The 26,977-nt window shown below is 42.8% G+C and overlaps 1 protein-coding gene across 8 annotated transcripts in view; it reads left to right on the top strand.

Moving 5' to 3' along the window:
- The window catches only part of NPHP1 (nephrocystin 1), a 103,405-nt gene that overhangs the window by 43,981 nt on the left and 32,447 nt on the right, over positions 1-26,977 (top strand). For 4 of the 8 annotated variants that reach the window (XM_082356211.1, XM_082356210.1, XM_082356209.1 and 1 more), the window contains exons 13-20: positions 278-388; positions 1,804-1,886; positions 3,733-3,809; positions 4,743-4,842; positions 13,222-13,334; positions 15,363-15,436; positions 17,349-17,393; positions 18,882-20,194. In XM_082356211.1, coding sequence (XP_082212337.1) covers positions 278-388; positions 1,804-1,886; positions 3,733-3,809; positions 4,743-4,842; positions 13,222-13,334; positions 15,363-15,436; positions 17,349-17,393; positions 18,882-19,154 — 876 coding nt within the window. In that variant the 3' untranslated portion in view covers positions 19,155-20,194. Of the gene's footprint in view, positions 1-277; positions 389-1,803; positions 1,887-3,732; positions 3,810-4,742; positions 4,843-13,221; positions 13,335-15,362; positions 15,438-16,042; positions 16,175-16,360; positions 16,426-17,348; positions 17,394-18,881; positions 20,195-26,977 lie in introns of those variants that run through there. The other 4 variants (XM_082356205.1, XM_082356206.1, XR_014234616.1 and 1 more) reach the window with 3 other exon arrangements.

Genomic DNA, 26,977 nt, shown 5'->3' with positions numbered 1-26,977 from the left:
AAACTATTTATAGATGAATAGAGCTGAACCTTCCCTCCATTTTTAAAAAATTTATTTTATTGAAGTGTAGTTGATTTACAATGTTGTATTAACATCTGCTGTACAGCAAAGTGATTCAGTTACACGTATATATACATTCTTTTTCATATCCTTTTCCATTATGGTTTATGACAGGATATTGAATATAGTTCCCTGTGCTATACAGTAGGACCTCATTGTTTATCCTCCAACCATTTTTCATGTTTATTAGTAATTTTCGTTTTTGGTATCATTTCAGGTTACTGGCATCTTGCCCTGCTTGCTTGATGGTGACTGTTTCATCAGGTCCAATTCTTCTTCTCCAGATCTTGGAATATTATTTGAACTTGGAATTTCTTATATTCGCAATGTATGTCAGTTGAAAGATAAAGCTTTCTAAGGTGTCCGTTAAAGGGAAAGTTTTCCCTTATGTCTGTCTTTAGTAAAATAATTGAGGTTTTTATGTGTAATAGAATTTTAATCTCTTGAGGAATGAGAGTGACAGTGATTCTAAATTTTTTATGATGCTGCTTTTCCAGGAGTGTTTAAAATAAGTGTACTTGTTTACATTTATAGCTTGAGCGAACTCCCGTGCTTTTAAAGAATGAAGGTTGGAAAAACATGAGACCTTGCAGAAAGTGATAAAAGATGCTCAGCGGCTTTGCAGCGCAGGGCTTTAGCTCTGTCCTGGAGGGTCAGAGCGCCCCTAACCTCGTAAATGAGGGTTCTAATGAAGGGACCTGGCAGGGTGGTAATTTTTATAAAGGGAGCACCAGAAACTTGGATTCATTTACATCATATAGACTGTTGAATCAGTGGGTGTGGGTCTGTGGTAATAATTATATATTTCCATATATTCCAGTAATAGCTTGATAGGTGTAGTATGTGTGCTTGGGCTCGTGATAACCCAGAGAGCCAATTCTTATTACGTTAATGGTGTAATACCGTCCTTTCATTTCTTTAAGGCAAATTCATCCGTCTGCTGTGGGTGGGTAGGACAGGAGCAGGTCCCCCAGGTGAACCCCAGACGCCTCTGACAATTGACAGTGGGGTTAAGTTCTGAGCAGACGGACCCTTGAATGCTTTAAGCGGCTCATTCCATTTCTTACTGAGACAGAGCCTCCTACTCTCATGTAGTATTGAGGTGATCTGGAATCATCCCACAGCATATTTATGTCACTCAAGAAGCAATAGTGGGCTTCCCTGGTGGCGCAGTGGTTGAGAATCTGCCTGCCAATGCAGGGGACACGGGTTCAAGCCCTGGTCTGGGAAGATCCCACATGCCGTGGAGCAGCTAGGCCCGTGAGCCACAACTACTGAGCCTGCGCGTCTGGAGCCTGTGCTCCGCAACAAGAGAGGCCGCGATAATGAGAGGCCCGCGCACCGCGATGAAGAGTGGCCCCCACTTGCCGCAACTAGAGAAAGCCCTCACACAGAAACAAAGACCCAACGCAGCTATAAATTAAATAAATAAATAAATAAAAACAAAAAAAAACTGCTACAGTCTAAAAAAAAAAAGAAACGATAGTAACAGTTGTCGTATCATCAGCTTTAGGGGTTTTTCAGGAGCAATTTAACGAGAGAAGATTTTCACTTTACATCCTGCCTTTACCATCTGGCCTGCAAGTCAAATGGGACTCCACTGGGTTTCACTTTGTTTTCTTGTGAAGAACTTTTTAGTTCTAAAGGCAAATACTAGTTTTATTCCTTTTAGAAGAACTTGGTATGTGCTTATAGATTTGACTGATTCAGACATTAAGTTTTATACACTTTTTTATTTTCTAGTCAACTGGTGAGAGAGGAGAATTAAGTTGTGGCTGGGTGTTTCTTAAACTTTTTGATGCCAGTGGAATTCCTATTCCAGCAAAGTAAGTTGGCTTATATATTCCTTCCAAATGGGTAATCTTGTGGAAATTCATTTTTTAGAATCTAGATACCTCAGGTTTCCAGAGTGTATTATTAACGTTTCAGTATCTTGTGTGGAGAGGGCTTTTAATGTTGATTTTAATGTTCTTTTAGGTAGTATATGAAAACAGCACACATGATCTCATCCTAGCAGGGAAGAATGACACATGTAGCAAAGGTATTTTAAAAGATATTTGCACCGGTTGTCTGCCGAGAATATTCTTTCAGTGATTTCCTGTGGTATTAGTACATTTCACAGTGCTGAAATAGAGCCTCATTCTCGCCAAAGAGTGAGAAAGCTGAGTCTGGGGTCCCCAGGTCCTCCGTGACTCCGCCTTTCTTCCGTAGGTGGTACATGGAAATTGTAGCGGCAGCCACTGTAAACAAATTTAAAATTTAAGACCAAAAACAAATATTTGTAATGCATTTGCAATATATACATAACAGTCACAAGATTATTATCCCTAATAAAAAAAGAGCTTTCAAAAATTAAGAAGAGGACAATCCAAATTTGAAAATGGGCACACACACACACAAATCTAAGTCTAGAAGATAAGAAACCCACAGAAGAGATACAGATGGGCCGTCACTAGGATGATGATTGAGATCCCAGATTTGGAATGGTAAAATTCAGGGCTGTAGCCTGGGCTCTGTCCGTGTAGCTGTAAGCAGGTTGTCTGCAAGCCTCAAGTTCCCCCATCTTTAAAATGGGATCATAATAGTTCCCAAGCCCAAAGGTTTAATTCAGATAATGCTCCCCTCTTCCATCTTTGCTGATACCGCAGGGGCGGGCGTGACCTCCTTACTGCAGGACAGAGGTAAAAGCCCTCCCCTGATGTTACCCCAGTGGGAGGGGGAGGGGCCTGTAGATGTAGAAGCCCAGGCTTCTTGTGGGGTTTTTTTTGTTTTTGTGCTTTTATTTTTTTGTCTTTAATACTGTTCAGGGTTTTTCGCTGTGCTTAGTGGGAGGGAAAAGTGTGTTTATCCAATCCTTCTTAAAGTGAAGTCATAGCTATTTTTTTAAATGAGGTGGAGGCCTATGTATTGATACAGAAACATCTCCAATGTGTATTATTATGTGAAAACAGCAAGTTGCAGAATCGTGTGTGTGCTGACTCCACTTCTGTTCACAAAGAGCTGTGTTTGTGTGCGTGTGTGTAAACCGTCCCGGAGGTTGTCTCTGGGGAGCAGAACTGGGGAGGTGGTGCCACAGGATTAAGGAGGCCTCTTACTTACCTTCTGCTTCCACACTTACAGAGTACGCAACTTTAAACGTGTGTCAGTTTAAGATTTACTGTTTAAATGTATGTGTTTGTTTCCATGTGTATAGGAAACAAATAGGACAAGGGGCTACCAAACTAGGGGGGAAAGAAGGGGGGAGGGATTTTTCATTTTTTGTTTATCATTTCTATGCCATTTGAACTTTATACAACAATCTACATGTTACTTTTATATTTTAAAAATAGTATGAATTCATAATAGCTTTATTTCCAATGATGATTTGAAACATTTGAAAAATGCATTTAAATAACACGAGTCATTAAAGTCAAAAGACCTTAATGACATCAATTAATCTTTCTCATTTTTATGTAGAAAAATGTATTTTCTATGGTTCATAGTTAAGAAAGAGACTTTATTTACTGAGATGGTAACCCCATGGAGGTATCAACAACCTTCATTCTCGTTTACCAATGAGGCATAAATAAAATGTCTGTGAATGCGTCTGTGCTAAAAAATGTTCCACTACTGACTCTACTGTTTCACAATGTCCATAACATGTATCCATCATGGTATATTTTTCTTTTGTAGAACTTATGAACTCTTCTTGAATGGAGGCACCCCTTATGAAAAAGGTGTTGAAGTGGACCCTTCAGTATCCAGAAGAGGTACCACTCTTCTGTGTTGCTTTCTTTCCTTTCCTTAAAGGTTAAACAAGCAGAAGATGCATCGGAGAAGATACCTATAGTCTAATAAGCATAACACTTTTCACCTGAATTCACATTTTTTAAAATATGTCATTTGATATTAAAATCTTAGTCATTTGTATCTAAGTGCTTATTTTCTTGGTAGCATATTTGAGACTCTAACGTAGGAAATTAGGATGCATGAGGACCCTGTATTGGTTCCTTTTCACTGAACACGGGGCCACAGAATTAATAGAATAGGCCAATTCAGTGATTGCCTATTGCTAGGTCAAAGGGTGTAGACATTTGAAATTGTGGTATACATGCCAGGTTGCCCTCCAGAAATACTGAGCATCTTTTAATGTGTTCATTGACCAGGAACTGTGCTAGGTAAAGGGAAAATGGAGAGTAAGGCAGATAGGGCCCTTGCCTCTTGGAGCTCAGAGCCTGTTGGGTTTGAAACTCCCCTCTTGCTCCTCAGACATCCCCCTCCTTGCTTCGTGATTTAGGACACACAGCACTGCTGCCGCCCCGGCAATGCCAGTCCCACCTTCTTGGAACAGGAAGGAGCTGGGATCTGGGATGCAGCTGGTTCTACTTGGAGTCAGACGTGCTTTTTAAACTCCTGTTTTCTTTGTCATCTGGCAGCAGTGATGCTGTCACGGTGTCTGATGTAGTGACAGCTCCAGGGGTGGGCCGGTTGGGTATGTTCTGAAGGTCCTTAGAGCACATCATACTTTATCAGTTCATTTAGGGCATATGGGCAACTCCTGCCTCTCATACAATTCAGCCCCACTGGTGCTGAAAAAAACTGTCTTATTTTTATATATAAAAAATTATATAAAATACTCTATTTTATTATATTCACTGCCTAAGCACTTAAAGTTTTGAGATGTATTTTTTATTTTTTTAAAGCACATGGTAGTGTTTTCCATCAGATGATGACAGTGAGAAGGCAGCCTCAACTTCTGGTAAAACTGAGATCTTTGAACAGAAGATCAAGGAACATGCTAAGGTTGGTACCTGCTGTTACCTGTCTGGTGAACTTGGGCCCATTCAGCGTTTGTGGACCATCTCTGCTTCTGGCTTCTCCACATGCTTGGTCACCTTTTGTTAGTTATTTTTTTTCCTCACTAATTCTTCTGCCAAGGATCAGTAGGGAAATGGAATAATAATACATTTCAGATGAGCTTATTCTTCTGTTTACCAGTTAGCACAAATGATAGATGCAGTCAGAAATAGTATAGAAACTTTTGAGTCAACGGGACTTACCATCCACAGTCCTACCCTTAGGCAACTTCGGGGAACTTTTTTTAATGTCAAGTTTGTTGAGGTATAATTTACACGCAGTTAAATTTGCTCTTTTTAGTTTAAGTTCTTTGCATTTTGACAAGTATATACAGTCATATAACTACCACACAGTCAAGATAGAGAATATTTCCATCACTATAAACAGTGAACTGATATCCCTTTGTAATCAGCTCTCCAGCTCTGGTCTCGGGCAACCGCTCCTCTGTTTTCTTTCCCAACAGTTTTGCCTTTTCCAGAATGTCCTACAAATGGACTCACACAATACATAGCCTTTTGAGTCTGGCTTCTTTCATCTAGCGTAACGCAGTTGAGATACACCCATGCTGTTGCATGTGCTAGTGGTTTTTTCCTTTTTGTTCTAACTAGTATTCCATTTGGTGGATATACCATAATGTGTTTATTTATCCACTAGTTGACAGATACTTGGGTTGTTTCTTGGTTTGGGCAATTATGAATAAAACTGCTCTATATATTTGCGTAAGAGTTTTTTTGTGTGTGTGGGCATGTCTTCCTTTCTCGTGGGTATAAATACCTAGGAGTGGGATTACTGGATCATCTGGTGTTTGTTTGACTTTATAAGAAACTGCCAAACTGTTTTCCAATATGACTAGGCCATTTTATACTCTCTCCAGCAACATATGAGAGTTCCAATTACTCTGTATTCTTGACAACATTTGATATGATCAATTTTTTTCTGTTTTGCCCATTTTCTTTATTTATTTTTGGCTGCATTGGGTCTTCGTTGCTGCACGCGGGCTTTCTCTAGTTGCGGCGAGTGGGGGCTACTCTTCGTTGTGGTGCACGGGCTTCTCCTTGCGGTGGCTTCTCTTGTTGCGGAGCACGGGCTCTAGGCATGCGGGCTTCAGTAGTTGTAGCACTTGGGCTCAGTAGTTGTGGCACACGGGCTTCAGTAGTTGTGGCTCGCGGGCTCTAGAGCACAGGCTCAGTAGTTGTGGTGCACGGGCTTAGTTGCTTCACGGCATGTGGAATCTTCCCATACCAGGGATCAAACCTGTGTCCCCTGCATTGGCAGGCAGATTCTTAACTACTGTGCCACCAGGGAAGTCCTTGCCCGTTTTAATAAATGATTAGTGGTAGCTGTTGGTGGCTCTAATTTGCATTTTCTTCAGGGAGATTTTGCACTGGTAGAATCCCAGGTCAATCCATTTCTAACTCAGTAACCTCTTGGACAAGTCATTTACCATCTTTCTCAGGGTCTCAAGGTCTACGTCTTTAAAATGGACATAATAATAATATTAACCCCATCAAGCTCTGAAGAGGTTTAAGGAAAAGAAAATATATAAAACAGTTAGTATTTATAGTACATGGCACACAGTAACACACAATAAGTACCAGCTATAATTATTATTATTATTATTATCATATGTCTAGGTAAATGTAAATATAATGGCAGGTGGCTGGCACTGTCATCAAATTTGTTCAGATGAGGATGTGCTATGTAGCTGGTAAGATCAGGGGGATTCAAAATAAGCTTTGAAGGTTTGGAAGAGGTGCCACTTGATGATGTGGCGATGTGGAGAGCACACAGTGGACAGAAGGGGCAGAGGGAAGAGCGTGGCTCGGGAACAGAGGCTGATGCAGTTGACTGGCCCCACAGTGACCTGCTCTCTCTGCTCGCGGATTATCAGGAAGCAGGGAACCTTGGCCCACCTCTGTGAATGGTTGCTTTTCTCATTCTAGATCATGCTCCCAGTTCAAATATCCCTTGTTCTTATCTCTAGTACCGAAATGTGTATTATAATTATAGTGTTAACAGTTAAATCTTTCAATAACCATTAATTTATGTGTTCATGGGCAGTATTCATTCTCTTGGCCTTTTTTTTTTCCTGGATGTTCATAGAGCCTATAAATTCCCTTTTTTTGGCCAATCTTTCCTTGGACAGTTTTTATTTTTCAAGATTAAAAAAAGAAGCACAGTAGCGGTCTTTGTAGAAGAAAAGCTAGAATCCTGTTTGGCCTCATCCTTCCTACTTCTTCAGCCTCCCGCTACCCCTCTTGTTGATAAGCTTTCGACAGTCCGAAGCACTCCCAAGCGTTTCTGTCAAGTACAGCTCTTAGTAGTGTTTCTTTGGCCCCAAATATCAGTTTGCAGATACGCTTTACAATCTAGAGATCAAATCTGACTTGGGTGTGCGGCGGTCAGATGGGCGGGCCCATTCTCCCAAAGCAATGAACGTTCTTCTGTATGCTGGGTTCTCTAAGAAGGGTCCCAGGTCCTCATCCCCTGACCTCAGGAACTGAGCCCTTGTTGGTTACCGCATACAGTAGGCACCCGAAAAATGTTTGTGAAATAATTTCTAAGTAGAGCTCTTCCTGCTGGTGTAAAAGTGGTTGGGAGCTCTGCTCTGCCTTCTGCGGTCCCTGGCCTCCCCCACCTCGTGTTGGTGGGCGCTCCTGTCTCCTCCCAGAGCCCCGAGAGAGACCTGAGCACCGTCTTGAAATTGCCGCTCCACTTTGCCTGGTTCAGAAATGCGCTCTGCTCTCCTGGTAGTGTCAAGCATGGGCCGCAGGGCCCGCCGGCCTCAGGCAGGCTCTCCCAGAGGCAGGCCGTGGGCACGGTGAAGCCAGAGGCCTTGGGCCCTACTGCCGGGCCATGGGCTGGGGTGCGAGGGCTGTGCTGTGGGTCCAGGATGAGAGGCTGGGCTCAGGCCTGTGCACCCTGGAGGTGGAGCCTGAGGCGGGGCTGACCCTTCCCAATCTCCTGTCCCTGACCTGCCACCTGCAGTGAGTGGGGGAAGAAGGCAGCTGATGCTACCAACAGCCCTCCTCCTTCTCTCCAAAGCCCGTCCCGCCTCTGTCCCCACGCTCCCTTGCTTAAGAACTTCATCTTTTGGGATTTCCCTGGCGGTCCAGTGGTTAAGACTCGACGCTTCAACTGCAAGGGGCGCGAGTTCGATCCCTCGTTGGGGAACTAGGATCCTACGTGCCGCAAAAGAAAAAACGAAACAAACAAACAAACAAAAACCTTCATCTTTGTTTAGCCTCTGCTTGAAGGAGAAAGGACAGGGGCTCTTTTTGTTATGCCAAGGGACCTACAAAAATGCGGGCAGGGCCAAGGGTGGGAAGCCCAGTTATAATCTGCATTAGTGCCCAGTTTGCCCAGTATCCTTGCTGGCCAGCTTCATCCTGCCCTCTCACCAGCCAGCAGTCTTCCGTGTGTGTCTCCTTTGGCTGTCAGGAGCCCTGTGAAAATCCGATGAATCAACGTGGACTCGTCTCCTTGACCAAAGAAACAGCACCAGAATCCTGTCCCTGGGTCTCCTTTTATGGAGACAACTCCGATCATGTTGACCCTCAGCTGAGATGGAAGAGGGAGCAAATAGATCCTCCTGTTTCACCAAGACTTGCCTTTCTGATTTTGGAGCTGTTTTTTGACGGGGTTTAACTTGGTGTGATTTGGCCAAATGCATGCTTTTAAGCCTCTGATGAGGGAAAGCCCTGAATTTAGACCCAGACTCCCAGAGCACGGGTTCTGAATACCGAGAAATACCGGTCTGTGGCAGTAGGGTACATGCCTGTATATAAATATGCTATAAATTTGTTTATTTTCCTTTGCCTTTTTGATGTATGCCATCTTTTTTTCTCTTTTACTTCCATTGTATTATTGCTAAAAATAAATGAAGTAATAGTGTTGCTTGCCCGGGGCCCAGTATCACGTTCATTGCCCTTCTGTTGGTCAGTCTGTGAGGTCAGAAAGAAGTATATCTTTACTTCTTCAGCTCAGAGCTTCCTGGTCACCTTGGATTTGGGAAAATCAAAGGATTTCCCTAAAGGAAGCTCTGATAAAGAGCCGGCAGCGTTGCTTCGTGTTATGGGGAGGTGCCAGAAGGAAAGGAGTGCCTGCACTGGGGGCGCTGAAGGCCTCCGCTGCAGGCTGGCCGCAATGCCTGCCAGACAGAGCAGGCCGGTCTGGGAGAGAAGGGGAGGAGAGAATGGAAGGAAGGTTCCACCCCTTCCCCTCGTAAAATTAATGTCTGTTTTTCCGCATGAGACATGAGTTCGGGCTTGCTGCTGAAACACTGCCCACGTGAGCCATAGACCAGAGGGCGGGGTGTAGAACCACCCTTGGGAATCACAGCATCAGCACCGAGAAGGCATGTGGTGGCATCAAGGCAGCTTAAACGTCCCCCCTGCAGCCAACCTGAAATCTAGGTTAGGTACATACAAGATCAGAATTTTAGCAGGGTTGGAAAAAGATGACTTCTGGCTCTGTGTATGAAATGCTCTATATGAATATAAGTGTGGTAAGAGAATCTGTCTTGTGTTTTGGGGCATTTCTAGAAATGCAAGGGTCAGGGAGTGGTCAAGGATATGTATCTAAATTCCGTGAAACTAGTCATAGGGACCCATTACTCCTACACCATCCCCCGGGGTCACGTTCATTCTGTTCTCTTTCAGCAGGCGGGAAGCCTGGACATTACCTCTGTGATTGATTTTCCCTTCTAAAGTTCTCATCCTGGAAGTTAGAATGAAGGATTGTTTTCTGAAGTTAAAGTCTCTTTTAACTTTAGGTGGTTTCCCTTAGCCCAAACACATCTTCCTCTTGATAGAGGACATTGTTTGCAAGGTTTTCAAGATTTCCTATACGGTCATTCTTCATGCTTAGTGACAGAGTTCATGTATTTCTAAAAATAACACAGAAAATGTGTGTTTAGAATGATTCAAGACATTTTCTTGAGTATCTGCTAAGGTTAACTCTGGTGCTCAATATTCCCAGTATTTAGTGTGCACCAGGTGTCAGGTTTGAAAGCACTCACTTGTTGTATTTCCAGATTATATTTTGAAATCTCAATATTGAAATTTTATTTCTGTTTTTTTATTCCCAAGTATTTTCTTTCTTTCAATGCTATTAGATATGCTATTAAAGGAAATTAACGTTTTAATTTCCTTTTCAAATTGTTCATTGTTAGTATATAGAAATATGACTGATTTGTGTATGTTGATTTTATATCCTGCAACTTTGCTGCATTTGTTTATTAGTTCTAACAGTTTTGTGTGTGTGTGTGTAATCTTTAGGGTCTTCTACATATGAAATCACGTTGTGTGTGAACAGAGATAATTTTACTTCTTTTTTTTCTAACTTAGATGCTTTTTATTCATTTTTCTTGCCTGACTGCTCTGGCTAGGGCTTCCAGTAATATGTTGAATAAAAGTGGTGAAAACGAGCATCCTTGTCTTGATCTTGATCTTGATCTTGATCTTGGAGGGAAAGCCTCCAGTCTTTCTCCATTGAGTATGAGGCTAGCTATGGGATTTTCACATATGGCCATTATTATGTTGAGATAGTTTCCTTCTATTCCTAGTTTGTTGGGTGTTTTTATTATGAAAATATGTTGCATTTTGTCAAATGCTTTCAACATCAGCTAAGAAAATCACCTGGTTTTTTTTGCCTTGATTCTGTTAATCTAGTGTATTACATCGATTGATTTTCTTATTTTGAACCATCCTCGCCTTCTAGGAATAAATCCTACTTGGTCATAGTGTGTAAAACTTAAAGTGCTGTTGAATTATGTTTGCTAGTATTTTGTTGAGGATTTTTTGCATCAGTATTCATCAGGGATATTGGTCAGTAGTTTTTTTGTTGTGTCTTTGTCTGGCTTTGGTATCAGGATAATGCTGGCTTCACAGAATGAGTTTGGAAGTATTCCTTTCATTTCAGTTTTTCAGAAGAGTTTGAGAGGGATTGGTATTAATTCTTCTTTAAATGTTTGGTAGAATTCACCAGTGAAGCCGTCTGGTCCTGGGGTTTTCTTTGTTGGGAGGTTTTTTATTACTATTCAATCTCCTTTCTAGTTATACGTCTGTTCAGATTTTGTATTTTTTCATTATTTAGTCTTGGTAGGTTGTGTGTTTCTAGGAGTATGTCTGTTTTATGTAGATTATCGAATTTGTTGGCATACAGTTATTCATAGTACTCTTTTATAATCCTTTGTAATTTTTGTAAAATCAGGAATAATGTCTCCTTTCACTTCTGATTTTAGTAACTTGAGTCTTCTCTCTTTTTTTCTTAGTCAATCTAGCTAAAGGTTTGTCAGTTTTATTTGTCTTTTCAAAGAACCAGCTCTGCTTTCATTTATTTTTTTCTGTTGTTTTCTATTCTCTATTTTGTTCATTTCTGCTCTAATCTTTATTATTTCCTTTCTTCTGCTACCTTTGGGTTTCATTTGTTTTTCTTTTCAAGTTCCTTAAGGTGTAAAGTTAGGTTGGTGATTTGAAATCTTTCTTCTTTTTTAATGTAAGTATTTGTAGCTATAAAATTTCCCTCTTAACACTGCTGTCACTGCATCCCATAAGTTTTGGTGTGTTGTATTTTCATTTTATTTGTCTCAAGATATTTTCTGATTTCCCGTGTGACTTCTTCTTTGAGCCATTGGTTGCTTAAAAATATGTTGTTTGATATCCACATATTTGTGAATTTTCCAGTTTTCCTTCTGCTATTGATTCCTAGTTTCATTCCATTGTGATCAGAAAATATACTTTGGAAAAAAGAAAATATACTTTGTATAATTTGTCTTTTAAATTGTTAAGACTTGTTTTGTGGCCTAATATATGACCACATACGTTAGGAGAATGTCCTGGAGAATGTCCCATGTGCACTTGAGAAAAATGCATATTCTGCTGTTGGGCAGAGTGTTCTGTATATGTCGGTCAGTTACAGTTGGTCTGCAGTGTTGTTCAAGTTCTCTTTCCTTATTGACTTTCTGTCTGGTTGTTCTGTCCCTTATTGAAAGTGGGGTAATGAAGTCCCCTACTATGATTGTAGATCTATTTCTCTCTTCACTTTTGTCACTGTTTACTTCATATATTTAGGAGCTCTGACGTCTGTTGTATATGTTTATAATTGTTATATCTTCAGTTGACCCTTTTATATGATGAATTGACCCTTTTATCATTATATAATATCTTTCATTGTAGCAGCTTTTTGGCTTAAGGTCTGTTTTGTCTGATGTTAGTATAGCTATCCCTGCTCTCTTTTGTTTACTATTTGCATGGAATATCTTTAACTATCCTTTCATTTTCAGCCTATGAATGTCCTTAGATCTAGAGTGCGTCTCTTGTAGACACAATATAGTTGGATCCTGTTTTTTTAATCCATTCTGCCAATCTATGTCTTTGGGTTGGGGAGTTTAATCCATTTACATTTAAAATAATTACTAATAGGGAAAGACTTAACTGCCATTTTGTTATTTGTTCTCTATATGTTTTAAGGGGTTTTTTTGTCCCTCCTTTCCTCCCTTACTGCCTTCCTTTCTATTTAATTGATTTTTTTTGTAATGATACATTTTGATTTTCTTTTGTGTATATTCTATACTTTTTTGTGTGTCTGTGGTTACCATGAGGATTACGTACAACATCCTAAAGTTCTTACAGTCTATTTTAAGCTGATATCAATGTAACTTCAATATTGAAATTTTCTTGTCCTTGAGACCTTACTACAGTATGTACCAGGCATTGCATTAAGCATTCTACATTTACCTCATTTTAATCCTTTTAGTAACCTGAGATGCAGCTCTGACTATCTGTGTTCTACAAATGAAGAAACCAAAACACAAGGAGAATAAATAATTAACCCCAAATCACATAGCTAGGAGGTAGCACAGCAAAGTGAGAATTCAGTCTGATCTGCCACACCCTCCTGTGTTCCACCCAGCACCGGAACCGTCTGAACTCGTTTCCTCTGCATTCGTCACATCAGGTGGGGTGGCAACATGGCTTTGTTAAAACTTGTAGCTGACTAGTCCCGTTCTTTCTAAAACACATAATTGATGACTTTTATTTTTTATTCGACATTTAACATGGGTGTATATGCGAACATGGAAACACAGGAATGGGAACCCAGAGTTGCAACTTGAAAATATACACGTAAAAATAAAAGTTTTCTGAAGTTTAACGTGGTCAACTTATAGTGGAAGTTTTCCTTAAAATTATTAAAAATTTTTTTCAATAATGAAGCAAAACTTGAAACTCTTCATTCGAATAATAAGTATACATTTTAAAAACACTGTAGGTTGGATTGTAGGGGATTGTTTAATGAATACATTTTTTTTTTCTTCTTTAATAGTCTACTGCCGGAAACATTAATTGGAAGTATGTGCTCCGTTCATCTGTTGATATTTTATCGCCAGATTCTTGGAGACGTGCTGCTGAAAGACAGGATGAGCATGCACAGTGCTGGTGAGAAGTCTTCGCAGTTTCCTTACATATAGCAGTGCATCACGCTTTGAGTAAATGTAACCTCTGCCAGCCAGCCTTTATCTTCTGCTTCTGAAGGTGACATTTGGAATAAAGTATTTAGAATAGCATCAGTGTCAGTCACTTTCTTCAGACGCAAAGCATTGTGCTCAGTGTGCATCCTGTGTGAGCTCCGTACTGTTACGTTCTTTACAATATACGCTTTTTACCATTCAGATTCTGGGGACTTGAGATCCTAAATTTCAGATGTAATCATGTTTTCCCTTAATGTCTTTAATAATGTTTTTACTACGTGTTTGATATGTATTATCATCTTTTTGGAAAGAGACCAAAATTACCCAAAATAACTGGTTCTTAATGCAAGAAGTTTAAAAATCAATAAAATTGGTGAATCCAGGTAAGAGGTGTTCAGGAGTTCTGTTTTTATTCTTGCAACTTTTTTGTCAGCTAGAAGCTTTTTCCAAGTAAAATGTTAAAAAGTAATTTTAAAAAATCAGTGAACTGTCACACATGATTGAACTTGCACAGAGATATGCATGTGTTGTAAGAATTACCTCCAAAGAAAGTTTAATTTTATTGGATATTCTTTATTGAGTGCCTAGTATATGCCAGGCATTGTGCCAGGACCCACTGATGAATGAGACAGGCACCATCATCCCTACTCTCGTGGAGCAACAGACTTCAAACACAAAATTATATGAATAATCCTTTTCAACCTCAAGTGTTCTGAAGGGAAATACACAACAAGAGCGCACCCTAGGAAGACCTGAATTAATTCATAGGATGAGGGAAGGCTTCCCTGGGCAAGGAATATTTAAGATAAGACCTGAGAGAGGGGTTAGACATACAGGGGAGATGGGTGGGGGCGGATCCTTTCTGGATAGAGGGACCAGCATGTCTGAAGACCCAAGGCAAGAAAACCTGAGTGCACCGGAGGGATTGAAATTGCAGGCAGGCCAGTGTGGCTGGACTAAAGGGAGAGGGAGAGAGAGCCCCATGACAACTTGGCTCTCATGGGCAAGTGGAGTTCACGGTTAGACACGAGTCCCCTCCCAGGGACACACCACCTGGATAGGTAGATAGAAATGGAACTACCTAGAGTCAGAGAAGCACCAGCATTTCTCAAGGAATAATTGTAATTCTAAAGGAAGGACAGTTTAAGGCTTCTAGTCATCACTTGCCTCTGAATTTGTTTCAATGGCTCTAGAAAAACTTCACGAACGACCTGACTCCTTAGAGAGGATAAGGCTTATTCATTTTCCTATAGGTAGGGAGAAGGCTACTCAGAATTGTTGGCTTCGTTTGAACCTGCACATCAGAATAAACTTAGCAAGACCTAGAGAGAGGATTTTTCTCTACTGAGGACACAAGATTATAGAAGTCATTGCCCTTGCCGTTTCTGAAGTGTCCTTCCTGGTGGGCCTCTTTGCACAGCCTTCCACGTGCCGTTATTGATTGTGAAATATCAGTATTCTCCTGCTCAGTATTTAGGCATGTGGTCAGAATCCCCACCTCCTGATTCCTTCCGATGTCATCCACGACCATCCGTTGGCCCCAGGCTGGGCAGGAGCTGCCCGCCCTCCACCTCCTTTCCCTTGGTGCCTCCTGGTTCCCACTCAGCCTCCTGAGAGTGTGGGTGCCTCCTAATTGGAAGATTTCTCTTACCACACCACACTTCAGTCATGAGGAGGAAAGAGAGGTTGAAAAAAAAACATAGAAAGAACAAAATGTTCTAGTCTTATTCTGTTCAGAGCCACTTTACTCCCACCTAAAAGCTTTATCTACTTGGTACCAGACTCATTTCAGACTTCCCCGGGGTGTGGATATAGGGGCAGATGGAGGCTGAGGGGGCAGCTTCCAGCCCTCCGAGAGGTTAAAGTGGGTAGAATGTGTTATCAACAAATCATGTGGCACAGTAATTTCAATCTGAGCGAATGTTTTTATGTCTGTTGCTATAAAATACATTGGCTGAAGTTTACATAAAATCCTTTTTATTCTTTTGTATTTCAGATTTAATTAGTAATCCAGTGCTGGCCACCTTCCCCAAGCTCTTGGAGCAGCCTGACATAATGGATGCACTCAGGGTGGGTAGTATGCATCATGATGGAAACCTGGCGGGTTCTAAAAGCGGTTAGACATACTGCATAATGAGTTCTGACACCGACTCTAGGTCTTTGTGGGATTTGTTTCTTCCCTATTTGGATGATGTCTCCCGATCCCTGTCTATTGTCTAGCTAACTTTGTCTCATCTGTCCTTTCTTACTATGGATGTTACTTCCCCAGGGCTGCCTTCCCTGACCCAATAAGCAGATGGAGTGCCTGCCGTATACCCCATTGCCATCTCCTCCCTATTGTTTGTTCCTTGACTTAAGATGGCCACCGATTGTGTCCTAAGAGCAAAAATCCAAAATGGTTTGTTAGATAAATTGACTGAGTTTTCAGGGGAGAATCAGGGCACGCATATCATTTTTATTTTAATTTGAAGTATGTTATCTGTTGTATGAAAAAGCAGCTGGATATTAGGTTGAACCATATGAAATCTCTTTAATTTTTAGCCATTTATTGGCCTTCAAAAGCGGCAGTTTCATAAAGTTCAACTTAAATATCAGAATCAACAAATATTAGGCCTGTGAGGCAAATACTCAGATAACATAAGTGCCGTAGGGGATGTGTAACCCAGGTCCTTGCAGATGTAAAGAAGGCAGCATATGAGGATCAGGAGCCCGTTTCATGGAAGAGGTCCTCCGTGAGATGCACCTCATAAAAGCCTGGGGGCCACGTTGGGCTTCGACGTGCCGAGACAGGAGAAGAAGACATCACAGGTGGGAGAATCAGCATGAGTGAACATTTTGAGGCAGGAAGGAATAGGGCGTGTTCTTGAGGAGAGCAGATGACCCAGTCTGGCGTGTTGGATGTCGTCTGTAGACGGTCAGGGTCGATCTGAGTCTCATCCTGTGGGTGAAGAGTGTGGTAGGCGGTGGGCAATCCATGAAGGGTTTTGCTTTCGGAACCCCGGACAGCACAGAGACGTGGAGAAGCACATGCGCAGGAGGGAGGGGAGCTGTGCTGGGAGGTGAGTCCTCTCGATAAGGAGGGAGGTCGTACGGCCCGGTTGAGTTGGAAGGACGAAGCATCATCTACGGAGGTGTTTATTAGACTTTGCAACTGATTTCACGTGCTGGTTTGGCTGGGGAGGGGGTGTCAACAGTAATGGTGAGGTTTTAGAAAAAGATGTAAGAAAATGTTCTTGGCATTTGCTTTTCTGTAATTTCAGACAAGCTCATCCGGCACTATAGTTAGATAACGCAGAATTTCTCTTTCTTCCCCTACAAAGCATTAGTATATTAATATTTACTCGTTATACAAAAGGTACATAAGTTGATTCATTCAACAAATATTTCACGAGAGCCCACTATGGCTAAGGCACCATGCTGGGCCCTGGAAGGTCTTTGATGCATACTTCTGTGGGGTTAATTGAACTCTGGGTTTTTTATTTCTTTAAAGAAGCTTTTGTGAAACTTTGTGCACAGGTTAGAAATAGTTACTTGCAAAGCTGTACTTCATTCTATCTCTCCCTGACCATTGTCCTCATCTCGGCGAACAGAATTGTCGAGGAGTATGGTATTTGGCAGAATTTTCTATGTTCATGACTGTCTTACCTTAAAAGCTTAATGGTATTTTATTGTTTAGGTGCTGCGTTGGTGCAGTTTGCATGGATGTGTTAGCATTGCACTGATTCTGTTCTTAAATTAGTTTTGACTTGTAAGAAAGAATCATGGGCTTCTGAGGAATCGTTCACTGATACATCCCGCCTCGTCAGTCTGGTTCTGGGTCATTAGCACTTGATGCCTAATTAGAGATTCACTCCTTACATGTGCAGGATCTGTACAGAGTTTGTAATCCTGTCCGTAAGTTTAATTACAGAGTGAAGTTGCAGAGGTGTGGCAAAGACTTGTGAATACTCGGATTAACATAATATTTCTATTTGCTTTTTAGAGTTCCTGGGCTGAGAAAGAGAGTGCATTAAAAAGGTCAGACAAGGTAAGGTGATTGTGCACCCTGAGCTTCACGTGTTCTGTGCTCAGTGTCTGATGCACATCCTAATCATGCCTCTTTTTTAGCTGAAGTAACCGTGGTCCTAATCCCTCTTGACAGTTAAACGGTGTTATTGCGGTTGCAAAGACACCTTCCAAGAAGGGTATGGGTGATGGATTCCAAGTGTAAAAAGAAACACTTGATCGAGACAGTCATTTCAGATCACTGAGTTTATTGAACTGAGGGGAAGTTTCTAAGCCAAAGTGTCCCAGTTGGCTATCAGATTTCTCTCATTAAAAAAAAAAAAAAAAATTCCCCTAGCTCTCAAAGTCCGTATCAGGTAAGGAGAGGGAAGAAGAAAATTGGCATAAGCTGTAGCACACATTGAAAGCACGCATGGCTGTGCTTACATGGCCGGAGAGCGTGGTCATTACCAAACAGAACTTGCAGTGATCAGTGAGTAGTGGCTTGACTGCTCTAGTCTGGGATTGACAAACTTTTCTGGTAAAGGGCCAGAGAGTAAATATTTTTGGCTTTGCTGGCCACATGTGCTCTGTCTCAAATACCCGGCTCTGCCACAGTAAAGCAAGGCAGCTTCAGGCAATGTGTAAACACCTGGGCAGGGCTGTTTTCTGTAAAACTATTTCTAAAAAGAGATGGCAGTGGGCTGCATTGGGCCCATGGTCCATGGTTTTCGGACTTCTAATCTGAACTTTTCATTATCCTCAAGGAATCATGGGAGAACAAACAAAGACACTAAAAATTGAAAAAAAAAAGTGTATATATGTATCCTTATTTGAGTTTTTGTTTGACTAAAACTGGCAGGATTAATGCCCTTCTAGCTCGGCAGTGGACATGTGCTGGGCCTCGGGCCTGTAGAAGCTGCCTCTCCACACACGGTAGCCTGCGGGGGCCACATCGCAGTGTAGACCGCCACCCCGGCTGTGATTCCCACCCCAGCTGCCGGAGCCGGGCCGCCTGCCCGTGTGGATATTGCCCAGCTCTTGTTATGGGGAAGCGGGGTTGACAACACATTCTTACTGCTTGGGGCTCCTTTCTCTGGATTTCACGCAGAGCCCTTGCTACCCTTCCCCTGTATCACCTTGACCTCATTCGGCAGTACAGCTGACTTCACGTTGTGTCTTAGTTCCATTTACCTGGAACTGCACCCTTGTCCCCGGAATTAGATTCTGGCACCCCAGTCCGCTTGATGGAATGTCCGAGACACTCCGTGGCACTCAGGGGGCACCCTGGCCTCAAGGAGCCCCTTGCAGACCCTCAGAGAGAGCCACTTGTCTCTCTCCGCGGTGACTCCTGTTGTGTCCACGTCCTGACTGAGCAGCCGGTTCAGAGCCGACTACCTGCCAGACACTGATGGCACCTCCATCCCACCCCCTAGACAGCTTCTAGTTAACAGAGTTCATACAATGTAACACTTGAGGAGGAATGACCTGGGTCCACTCACAGCCACTGGTGGTGCCGGTGTTTTCCCAGAGAGACAAGGAGCTCCTGAAGGCCGTGTTCCTCCTGGTTTACCACGACTGCGTGCTCCCCCTCCTCCACTCCGCGCTCCTGCCCCCGTTCAGGTGGGCAGAGGAGGAGACCGAGGCCGCCCGATGGAAGGTCATCGCCGACTTCCTCAAGCAAAACCGAGAAAACGAGGGCGCCCTCCAGGCTCTGCTGTCGCCAGCGGGGCTCCATGAACCTTTTGACATTTCAGAGCAGACCTATGACTTCTTGGGTGAAATAAGAAAGAACGCAGCCTGACAGCGGTGCCCCTTGACCTTCCACTTCCCGCTGAATCTGATAGACCCTCCATGGCAACCTGCATCGTGTGACAAAACCGGAAGTAACTGTCCCATCATAACTTAGGCTTTGTTCTTTTTTGTTGAGGCCACATTCTATAAGAAATATTTATCTGATCATTTGAATATGTGTTAATACAATGAAGTAAATTTTTATAAGGAATACTATTATATCTAAATTTAAAGAGAATTTTTTTTCAAAAACCAACTAACAAATTTTTGTTTTGTTTTTCTTTTTCTTTTTTATTGAGTATAGTTGATTTACCATATTATGAAAGTTTCAGGTGTACAATATAGTGACTAACAATTTTTAAAGATTATACTCCATTTAAAGTTATTAATACTGCCTATATTCCCTGTGCTGTATAATATATCCTTGTAGCTTATTTATTTTATACTTAATAGTTGTGCCTCTTAATCCCCTACCCCTATCTTGCCTCTCCCCACTGGTAACCAATAGTTTGTTCTCTATATCTGTGAGTCTGTTTCTTTTTTTTTTATTGAAGTATAGTTGATTTACAGTGTTGTGTTAATTTCTTCTGTACAGCAAAGTGACTCAGTTATACATATATATACACTCTTTTTTATATTCTTTTCCATTATGGCTTATCATAGGATATTGGATATAGTTCCCTATGCTATGCAGTAGGACCTTGTTGTCCGTCCATTCTGTATGTAATACCAAGTAACAAATTTAAGTTAACTGTATCTATAGATTTGTATGAAAGCAAGATTTTATCAAAAGCTAAATTTATGACTATTCAAGAAAGTGAAAATATAATCCACAGAATAGGAGAAGATATTTGCAAATGATATATCTGTTAAGAGTCTAGGACCCAGAATATATTAAATATATGATTTTTGCTAATAAACTTTATGTTGTGAAATGTAGGGGAAATCAGAGTAATCTATTTGAGAAAGTTGTGTTATTAATCACTGAATTCAGTCTAATATTTGAATGTGGTTGATTCTAATTAGATATAAAAACAGAATCTAGTTTTACCTTTTCAAGTCCATATAATTGGTGCTCTTAAAAAGAAAATAAAACAAAACAAAAAAACACCTCCAGGCTTTGGGGACTAAGTTAACCCACCCCTGTGTCAAAGAACAAAGATTTTGTTGCATTTCAAATAAACCTGTGACTGCCAGTAAATTGTCCCAAGCCCTCACCGTTAATGATAACAGTACAGCTGGCATTTGTTGAGTGCCTGCTGCGTATATTCTCATTTACTAGGTTAGCGCTCACAGCTACTATAGGAGGCCAGCACTGGTTTTTTCCTGTATTACTACTGCTGAAGAAACAGCCCAGGCAGATTCGATAATTTTCCTGAAGTCAGAACTAGTAAGTGGCACAGCTAATGTATCTCGTAGAGACACCATGTATAATCTACAACCTAAGACATTCCCCTCATCAGTGCGAACATTTAAGAATTGCATGTGAAAATAAAACATGAGAAGGCTATTGGAAGGAAAAGACGATCAAATTAGAGTTTAACCTAAATTATCAGAGTACCAGCCGAGGAATTTTTTTGACAGCGTGCTGCCTTAAAGGAGGCATTTACTTTTTTGTTTTTTTAAAGTTACTTTTGCTTCTATTTGGTTTTGTTTTGTTTTTTAAATTTTATTTATTTATTTATTTATGGCTGTGTTGGGTCTTAGTTTCTGTGCGAGGGCTTTCTCCAGTTGTGGTGAGCGGGGGCCACTCTTCATCGTGGTGCGCCGGCCTCTCACTGTCGCGGCCTCTCTTGTTGCGGAGCACAGGCTCCAGACGCGCAGGCTCAGTAGTTGTGGCTCACGGGCCTAGTTGCTCCGCGGCATGTGGGATCTTCCCAGACCAGGGCTCGAACCCGTGTCCCCTGCATTGGCAGGCAGATTCTGAACCACTGCACCACCGGGGAAGCCCGGCATTTACTTTTAGAGATCCATTGTATTATGAAACTCCTGGGCTACATCTTAGTCAGCTTCCGCTAAACCCTTAACCAAAACTCAACTTGGGCCTTCATCTCAGAACTTAACATGGTATGAAAGGGCTCCCAGCCACAAATGTCATGAGAGAACATGGCCTTGGAGAAGAGATTTCACTATGTCTCCACCGCCCCCCCCCCAGACCCCACCCCATGCCCTCAGTGACGTGTGGGAAGCCATCATGACGAGCTGCCTGTCCCCTTCCCAAGGTGGTGCCTCTCTCCCTCTGGGACCATGGCCCTCCACGGCTCCTGCTACAGGAGAGGGGTTCCAGCCTGTGTAAATGGATGTGGTGCGCGTGTGTACAGAGATTTCCTCGCTCTGTCAGAGTTGTGTCATCTTAGGTCCCTGCTGTCTCGTTTGACAGAACATGAGACCATGTCGCTCCCCACTGCGAAGGTCTTTAATTCCTAGCTGCCACCTTTTACTTTTTCTAATCATTTAGCTTATTCTTAGCATCAAGCCTGAGGTGGGGCATTCTGAGCGAAAGAAAATATTGCTGGTGAATTCCTTTCAATGAATGTACGGTGTGGAGCGAGGGAGCTTTCCTTAGAAGTTGTTTTCACAGACTGTCTTCTGTGTTCATTTGAAATGTGTCGTGCTTGACGAAGGCGGCCAACTTCAGGGTTTCTGACACAGAAGCCAAACACGGAGACAGGAGAGAAAACAGTTTCAGTCATGCTCGGGCCCAAAAGGAAGGCGCGGAGGCAGCTGGGCCGCACGGAGCAGGCTGGGCCGCAGGGGTGAGTGCGGCTCCGCCGTCCAGAGGCTGAAGTTCCCTCCTCGGTCAGTGGAGGCTTTTTTTTTTAAAAAACAATGAAACCTCTCTGGCTTTTTAATGCCACCTTTTAGCTTCCAAAACAGGAAGAGGTTGTCACGGAGCCAGAAACATCCTGGAAATGAGTCCTTGGGGGTCCCCGTGTCAAGGAGCAAGACTTGACAATGCACCAACTTAACCGTGAACTGCAGCAAGAGGGCAAGTACGGGGTGCCTCCCTGTGAGGGGGGGGTCCCCACATCAGAATCACGGGTCGGGGCAGGGGGACCTTCCCTGGCGGTCCAGTGGTTAAGACTTCGCCTTCCAGTGGAGGGGGTGCGGGTTCGATCCCTGCTCGGGGAGCCAAGATCCCACATGCCTCCCGGCCAAAAAACCAAAGCATAAAACAGAAGCAATATTGTAACAAATTCAATAGAGACTTTAAAAATGGTCCACATCAAAAAAAAAAAAAAAAAAAAAATCTTAAAAAAAAAAAAAGGAACCATTGTGGAGGACGGGGGGATTGGCCCGCTCCCTCCACCTCCAGCCTCATACACCGGATTGAACATCACATCCGTCAGGTCTGCTGGAGGTGGAAAATGTTGCAATTCCCTGGCCTGGGGGCCTGGTCCGGATGGCAAGGGCCGGGGGGCGTGTACTACAGAGCAGGTACCGCCTCAGTCGCCAGTAGTTTTATGGTCTAAGGTTGAGGCCAGAACAACTCACAAGGGAGTGGTTGAAATGCATGATACCACATACAAACGGAGCAGGTTTGACTTGCCAACCCAGTAGCATCTAGGAAACCCCCAGGGACCAGGGAGGGCGCTGGAAGTGTCATCTGCCAGCCCAGGGCTTTGTCAGTTTACAGTGTTACAGGACGTCCTTTGCTGTGGACTTGCTCACTTCCTCTGGTGTGAAGCATTCCAAGTTGGGAGGTTTTCTCTGGGCGTGGAGGTGACCAGAGCTAGCTGTAACCTAGCTGCTTTGTGTTCTGCTTCCTCAAAACAGAGAATCTGAGACAGAACCCTACTGACTCAAGGCACCATACATCTGAGGTTTATAATTGCCCATTTGTTCGTTCATTCATTCATTCATTCATTATGTATTTGCTGAGCACCTACTATGCTCCAGGCACAGCATTCGGCTTGGAGGACCTGGTGGAGCAGCCCTAATGAGATCCCTGTCCTGACTTACAATGCACGATGTGGACGTAATCACACGTGAGAACCATTAAGAAGGGCACAGACTGCTGGAAGGGCCTCTCGCTGTGTCTTTCCGTTGTTGCTGTGATATTTAAATTCCAGCCATCCCATGTCTACGGGGTTAAGAGCCCTGCAGGGGGCACCGAGTAAGAGATCAGCACAGGTGGTCCTTCTTATCGCGCTGTCTCTCCCCAGACACCACCATTCCACGCTGGGGACCAGCTGGCTTCCACTCAGTTTTTGGAAGTGGATGAATCCCTCACTCTCTGAACTCCCACCGTTCGCTGTCTGAAACTCAGGAATATGTGGATTTAAGAACATGTGGATCCCTCAAGAGCCAGACTTGCTAGCGGAAATTCTGATATTTGAAGGTAGTAATCGAGTAATCACATAGATTTGGACGGGGAGGGATGGGAGGAGTGATAAATGAATGGTGAGTGAAGGGCTGGGCCATGATGGGTAGGAAAACGGAGGCCTCGGAATTTATGTCTCAGTGACTGACACTGAATGAGGGTGTGCAGGCGTGCGGGCAGAGTATAAAATGGAAATCAGAAATCATGGATGGAAAACAGCTTGAACTCGGGACTTTGGTAATATGGCCATTGGGTAGTCCATTTCTCATGCTCTGGAGACAGACTGGACCTTAACCTGCTCATTTGTATTTGACTTTGCCAACAAAGATTAACCTTGCCGAACTTTGCCCTTTCGAAGAGGCCACTTGGGGAGATAACAAAAAAGGCTCCAGGCTTTCTGAGCCATTCTCCAGGGAGGTCTCTCTGGATAACCCAATCATTATCCCATGAGCCCGTCCTTTTTCCTGCCAGCTGTCCTTTGACCCTGAAGCATTCTGTGCCTGCCCAGACCCCAAGGACACTGGGAACCAGACTCAGTTCTTCCTGATGGCCACAAACAGCATTACCCGCAGCCTCCTCCCAAGCCTGGTCCTGTGGGTGTGTGCATTCTAACTCCCCCATTTGGGAGTCAGATTGATTTGTAGAGATAGTAGCTGCAACCCAGCTGTGTCTGAATGAGCAGGCCAGAGCCAGTGAGACATGAATGTCTCTGCAGAGTGAAGGGGGAGGGCTGGGCTCCTCCTTCTACAGGGGGAAGCAAGTGCATGGACATCTGGTGCATTTGCTGTCCAATATCCATAGACTTCTGGTAGCTTCACCCCCCTTCTCCTTCTGGAGGAGCCCCCCGCCCCACTACACCACACCTTTTCATCCCTTTCATCACAGCTCCAGGAAGGGCTATGATTAGCTTAAGAAGATCAGGATACGCCACTCCCCTGGTCACAGTGATTGGATTAAGAATGGGCCAATAGAGAGCAAACCCCAGAAGATTTACTCCAGAGCCCTCTCCTTCCCTGCCCAGTGTAGCAGGAGATGTGAGATCTGGAGCCAGTGTGTATTGCAGCAATTTTACTACTGGGAAGTGAAAGCCTAGAGCTGTGTGTACATGGGGTTAGCACTGAGTGAGGTTAAGAATAAAGCCAACGGTAGTGACAGCAACAGGCAAGCAGGGCTGGCAAACAGGGGATCTTAGGTCCTTGGTAACATTGTTTGAGTCCCTGGATCAAGCCTGACCTGAAGCCAACATTCCCCCAACTTCTCACTTACCTGAGGTAATAAATTCCCTTGGTTGTTAGAGCCAGTTGGGGTGGGTTCTTCTAACACGTGCAGTGGGAAGAATGGATACACTGTCCCTTCCCCAAGCATCTCTGGCTTTCTCCTGGCCTGCCTCTTATCTGTCAGGCAACCAATAAATCTTTTATGAAAAATGTATAAGGCGATTTATTGGTGGTGAGAGAGTTTGAGGAAGAAGAGACAAAAAAAAAGAGAGAAGCAGTTGTCTCCAAAGTCTTTCTGACGGAGAGGGTAGATTCAATCATTCGAAAACATTTATTGAGTACTTACTGTGTGCCAGGCAATATTCAAAACAAACAAAGTCACTGCTCTCCTGAAGCCAACATCCTAGGGAGGGCAGGGACGGGAGACAAACAATATGCAATATGGAAATGAATCAATAAACAAAAATACGAGGTAGTGATAAGTGCTATACAGAGAATCAAAACAGGCTGGTAGAGTTTTGGTTCCGGTCAAATAGAGATGGATATTCTACCCTTTCCTCCCCACTGAATGCAACTAAAGCCCTGGACAGGATTCATGGAACAGCTTTCTGAGGTCTCTGAAAAATAAGTAGAAGTGGGACTATTTGGGAAGGAAACCAGAATTGAAAATACTACCAAAGTGGTGGTGAGTTTCCCAGTTTTTCCCTCCAGATTCTTCAGGCCTGGGCTCAGACAACATGAAACCTAGAACTGTGTCCAGGATACAGACCAAAAACGTTTCCGAAAAAGCCCTCCATTTCTGGGCTTAGGAATGGGAAAGAGAGCCCATATAGGTCAGAGAGAGTGTAGAAAACCCCTGTTTATTTGTGGGGTTTTTTCCATTCTTTCCTGCCCCCAGGCAATCTAGTGACAGTAGGGGTGACAATGGCAGTGGCAGCCAGACAGGTGACTAAACTCTAAGGAGGGGCACCCTTCTCTCTGACCAAAGGAACTGTAGTCCTAAGAGCATGGGGGGAAATCCTTCTTTCTGTCTCTTTCTCTGTGTAAATATATCTTGTTGCTTTTTGTCACAGTAGAGCAGGGAAAGTAAAACCCTGGCTTTTTAGCCAGAGGACCAAGGTGAGGGTGGAGGGGTCAGGATCACCTGGGAACTGGAAAGTGTGGGGGGATCATGCGGAGGAGGGAGCTAAAGAAAGTGATCCCATAAAGTAGTGTGTGAATGTCTTAGCTGCCCCTAAACAGCATGCCAAAAGATTTTAGGACTGAGCAGCAAGGTCCCAGACTGATCCTAGGTCCAAGAGTAGCACACACACCAAACAGGTCTCAATAGCACTGCAAAGCCTTAAAAACTGAACTGACGTTGTTCAGGTGGTTTCAGACCAGAGAAGGTAGACAGGAACTTGCAGCCTGTATCTAACCAGGCTGGTCACCTGCTAAAGCAAGCAAAAGTCAACATTTTCTATAGGATTTAAAGAAGACCCATAATCCTATAACATAATATTCAAAATGTCCAAGATAAAATCCACAATTACTTGATATTTGAAGACCCAGGAAAATCTCAACATTTCTCAAAGGGGAAAGATGAAAAGACAATAAGAGACAACAAGTCTGAGATGACACGGTTTTTGGAATTGAGACATTAAAGCAGCTGTTATAATCGTGCTCTAAGAAGTAAGGGCAAATCCCCTCGAAATGAATAGTCTCATCAGAGAAACAGATGATATAAAAAGAACCAAATTGAAGTTTTAGAAATAAAAAATACAATAACCAAAATGAAAAAGATTAATTGGATGAACTCAATAACAGAATGCAGATGATAGAAAAGTCAGTAAATTTAAAGATAGTTCAATAGGTCAACATAAATCAATATAGATAGATCAATACAAATTGTCCAGTTGAACAATAGAAAGGAAATAGATTGAAAAAAATAAACAAATCCTTAAGAACCCATGGGACAATGCCAAAAGGTCTAACATTCTTGTCACCAGAGTCTCAGTAGGAGGGGAGAGATAGTGTAGTACAGAAAAAAAAGTTTTTTTGAAGAAATAATGGCTGAAAACTTTTAAAATTTGATGAAAGACTTAAAGTTACAGATTCAAGAAGCTTAGTGAACAACAAAAAGGATAAACTCAGGGAAAGCCATGCCCAGCCACATCAGAATCAAACTATAAAACTAAACACAAAGAAAAAAAGTCTTGAAAGCAACCAAAGGAAAACAATGCATTCAATATAGGGAACAAGAGTTTGAATTACTGAGAATTTCTCATCAAAACCAGAGGCCAAAACATTTCT

This window comes from Balaenoptera borealis, assembly GCF_965194805.1.
Source record: "Balaenoptera borealis genome assembly, chromosome: 15".
Lineage (NCBI taxonomy): Eukaryota > Metazoa > Chordata > Mammalia > Artiodactyla > Balaenopteridae > Balaenoptera > Balaenoptera borealis.
The sequence above is the reverse complement of the archived record's forward strand: the minus strand, read 5'-3'. Positions and strand labels throughout refer to the sequence as shown.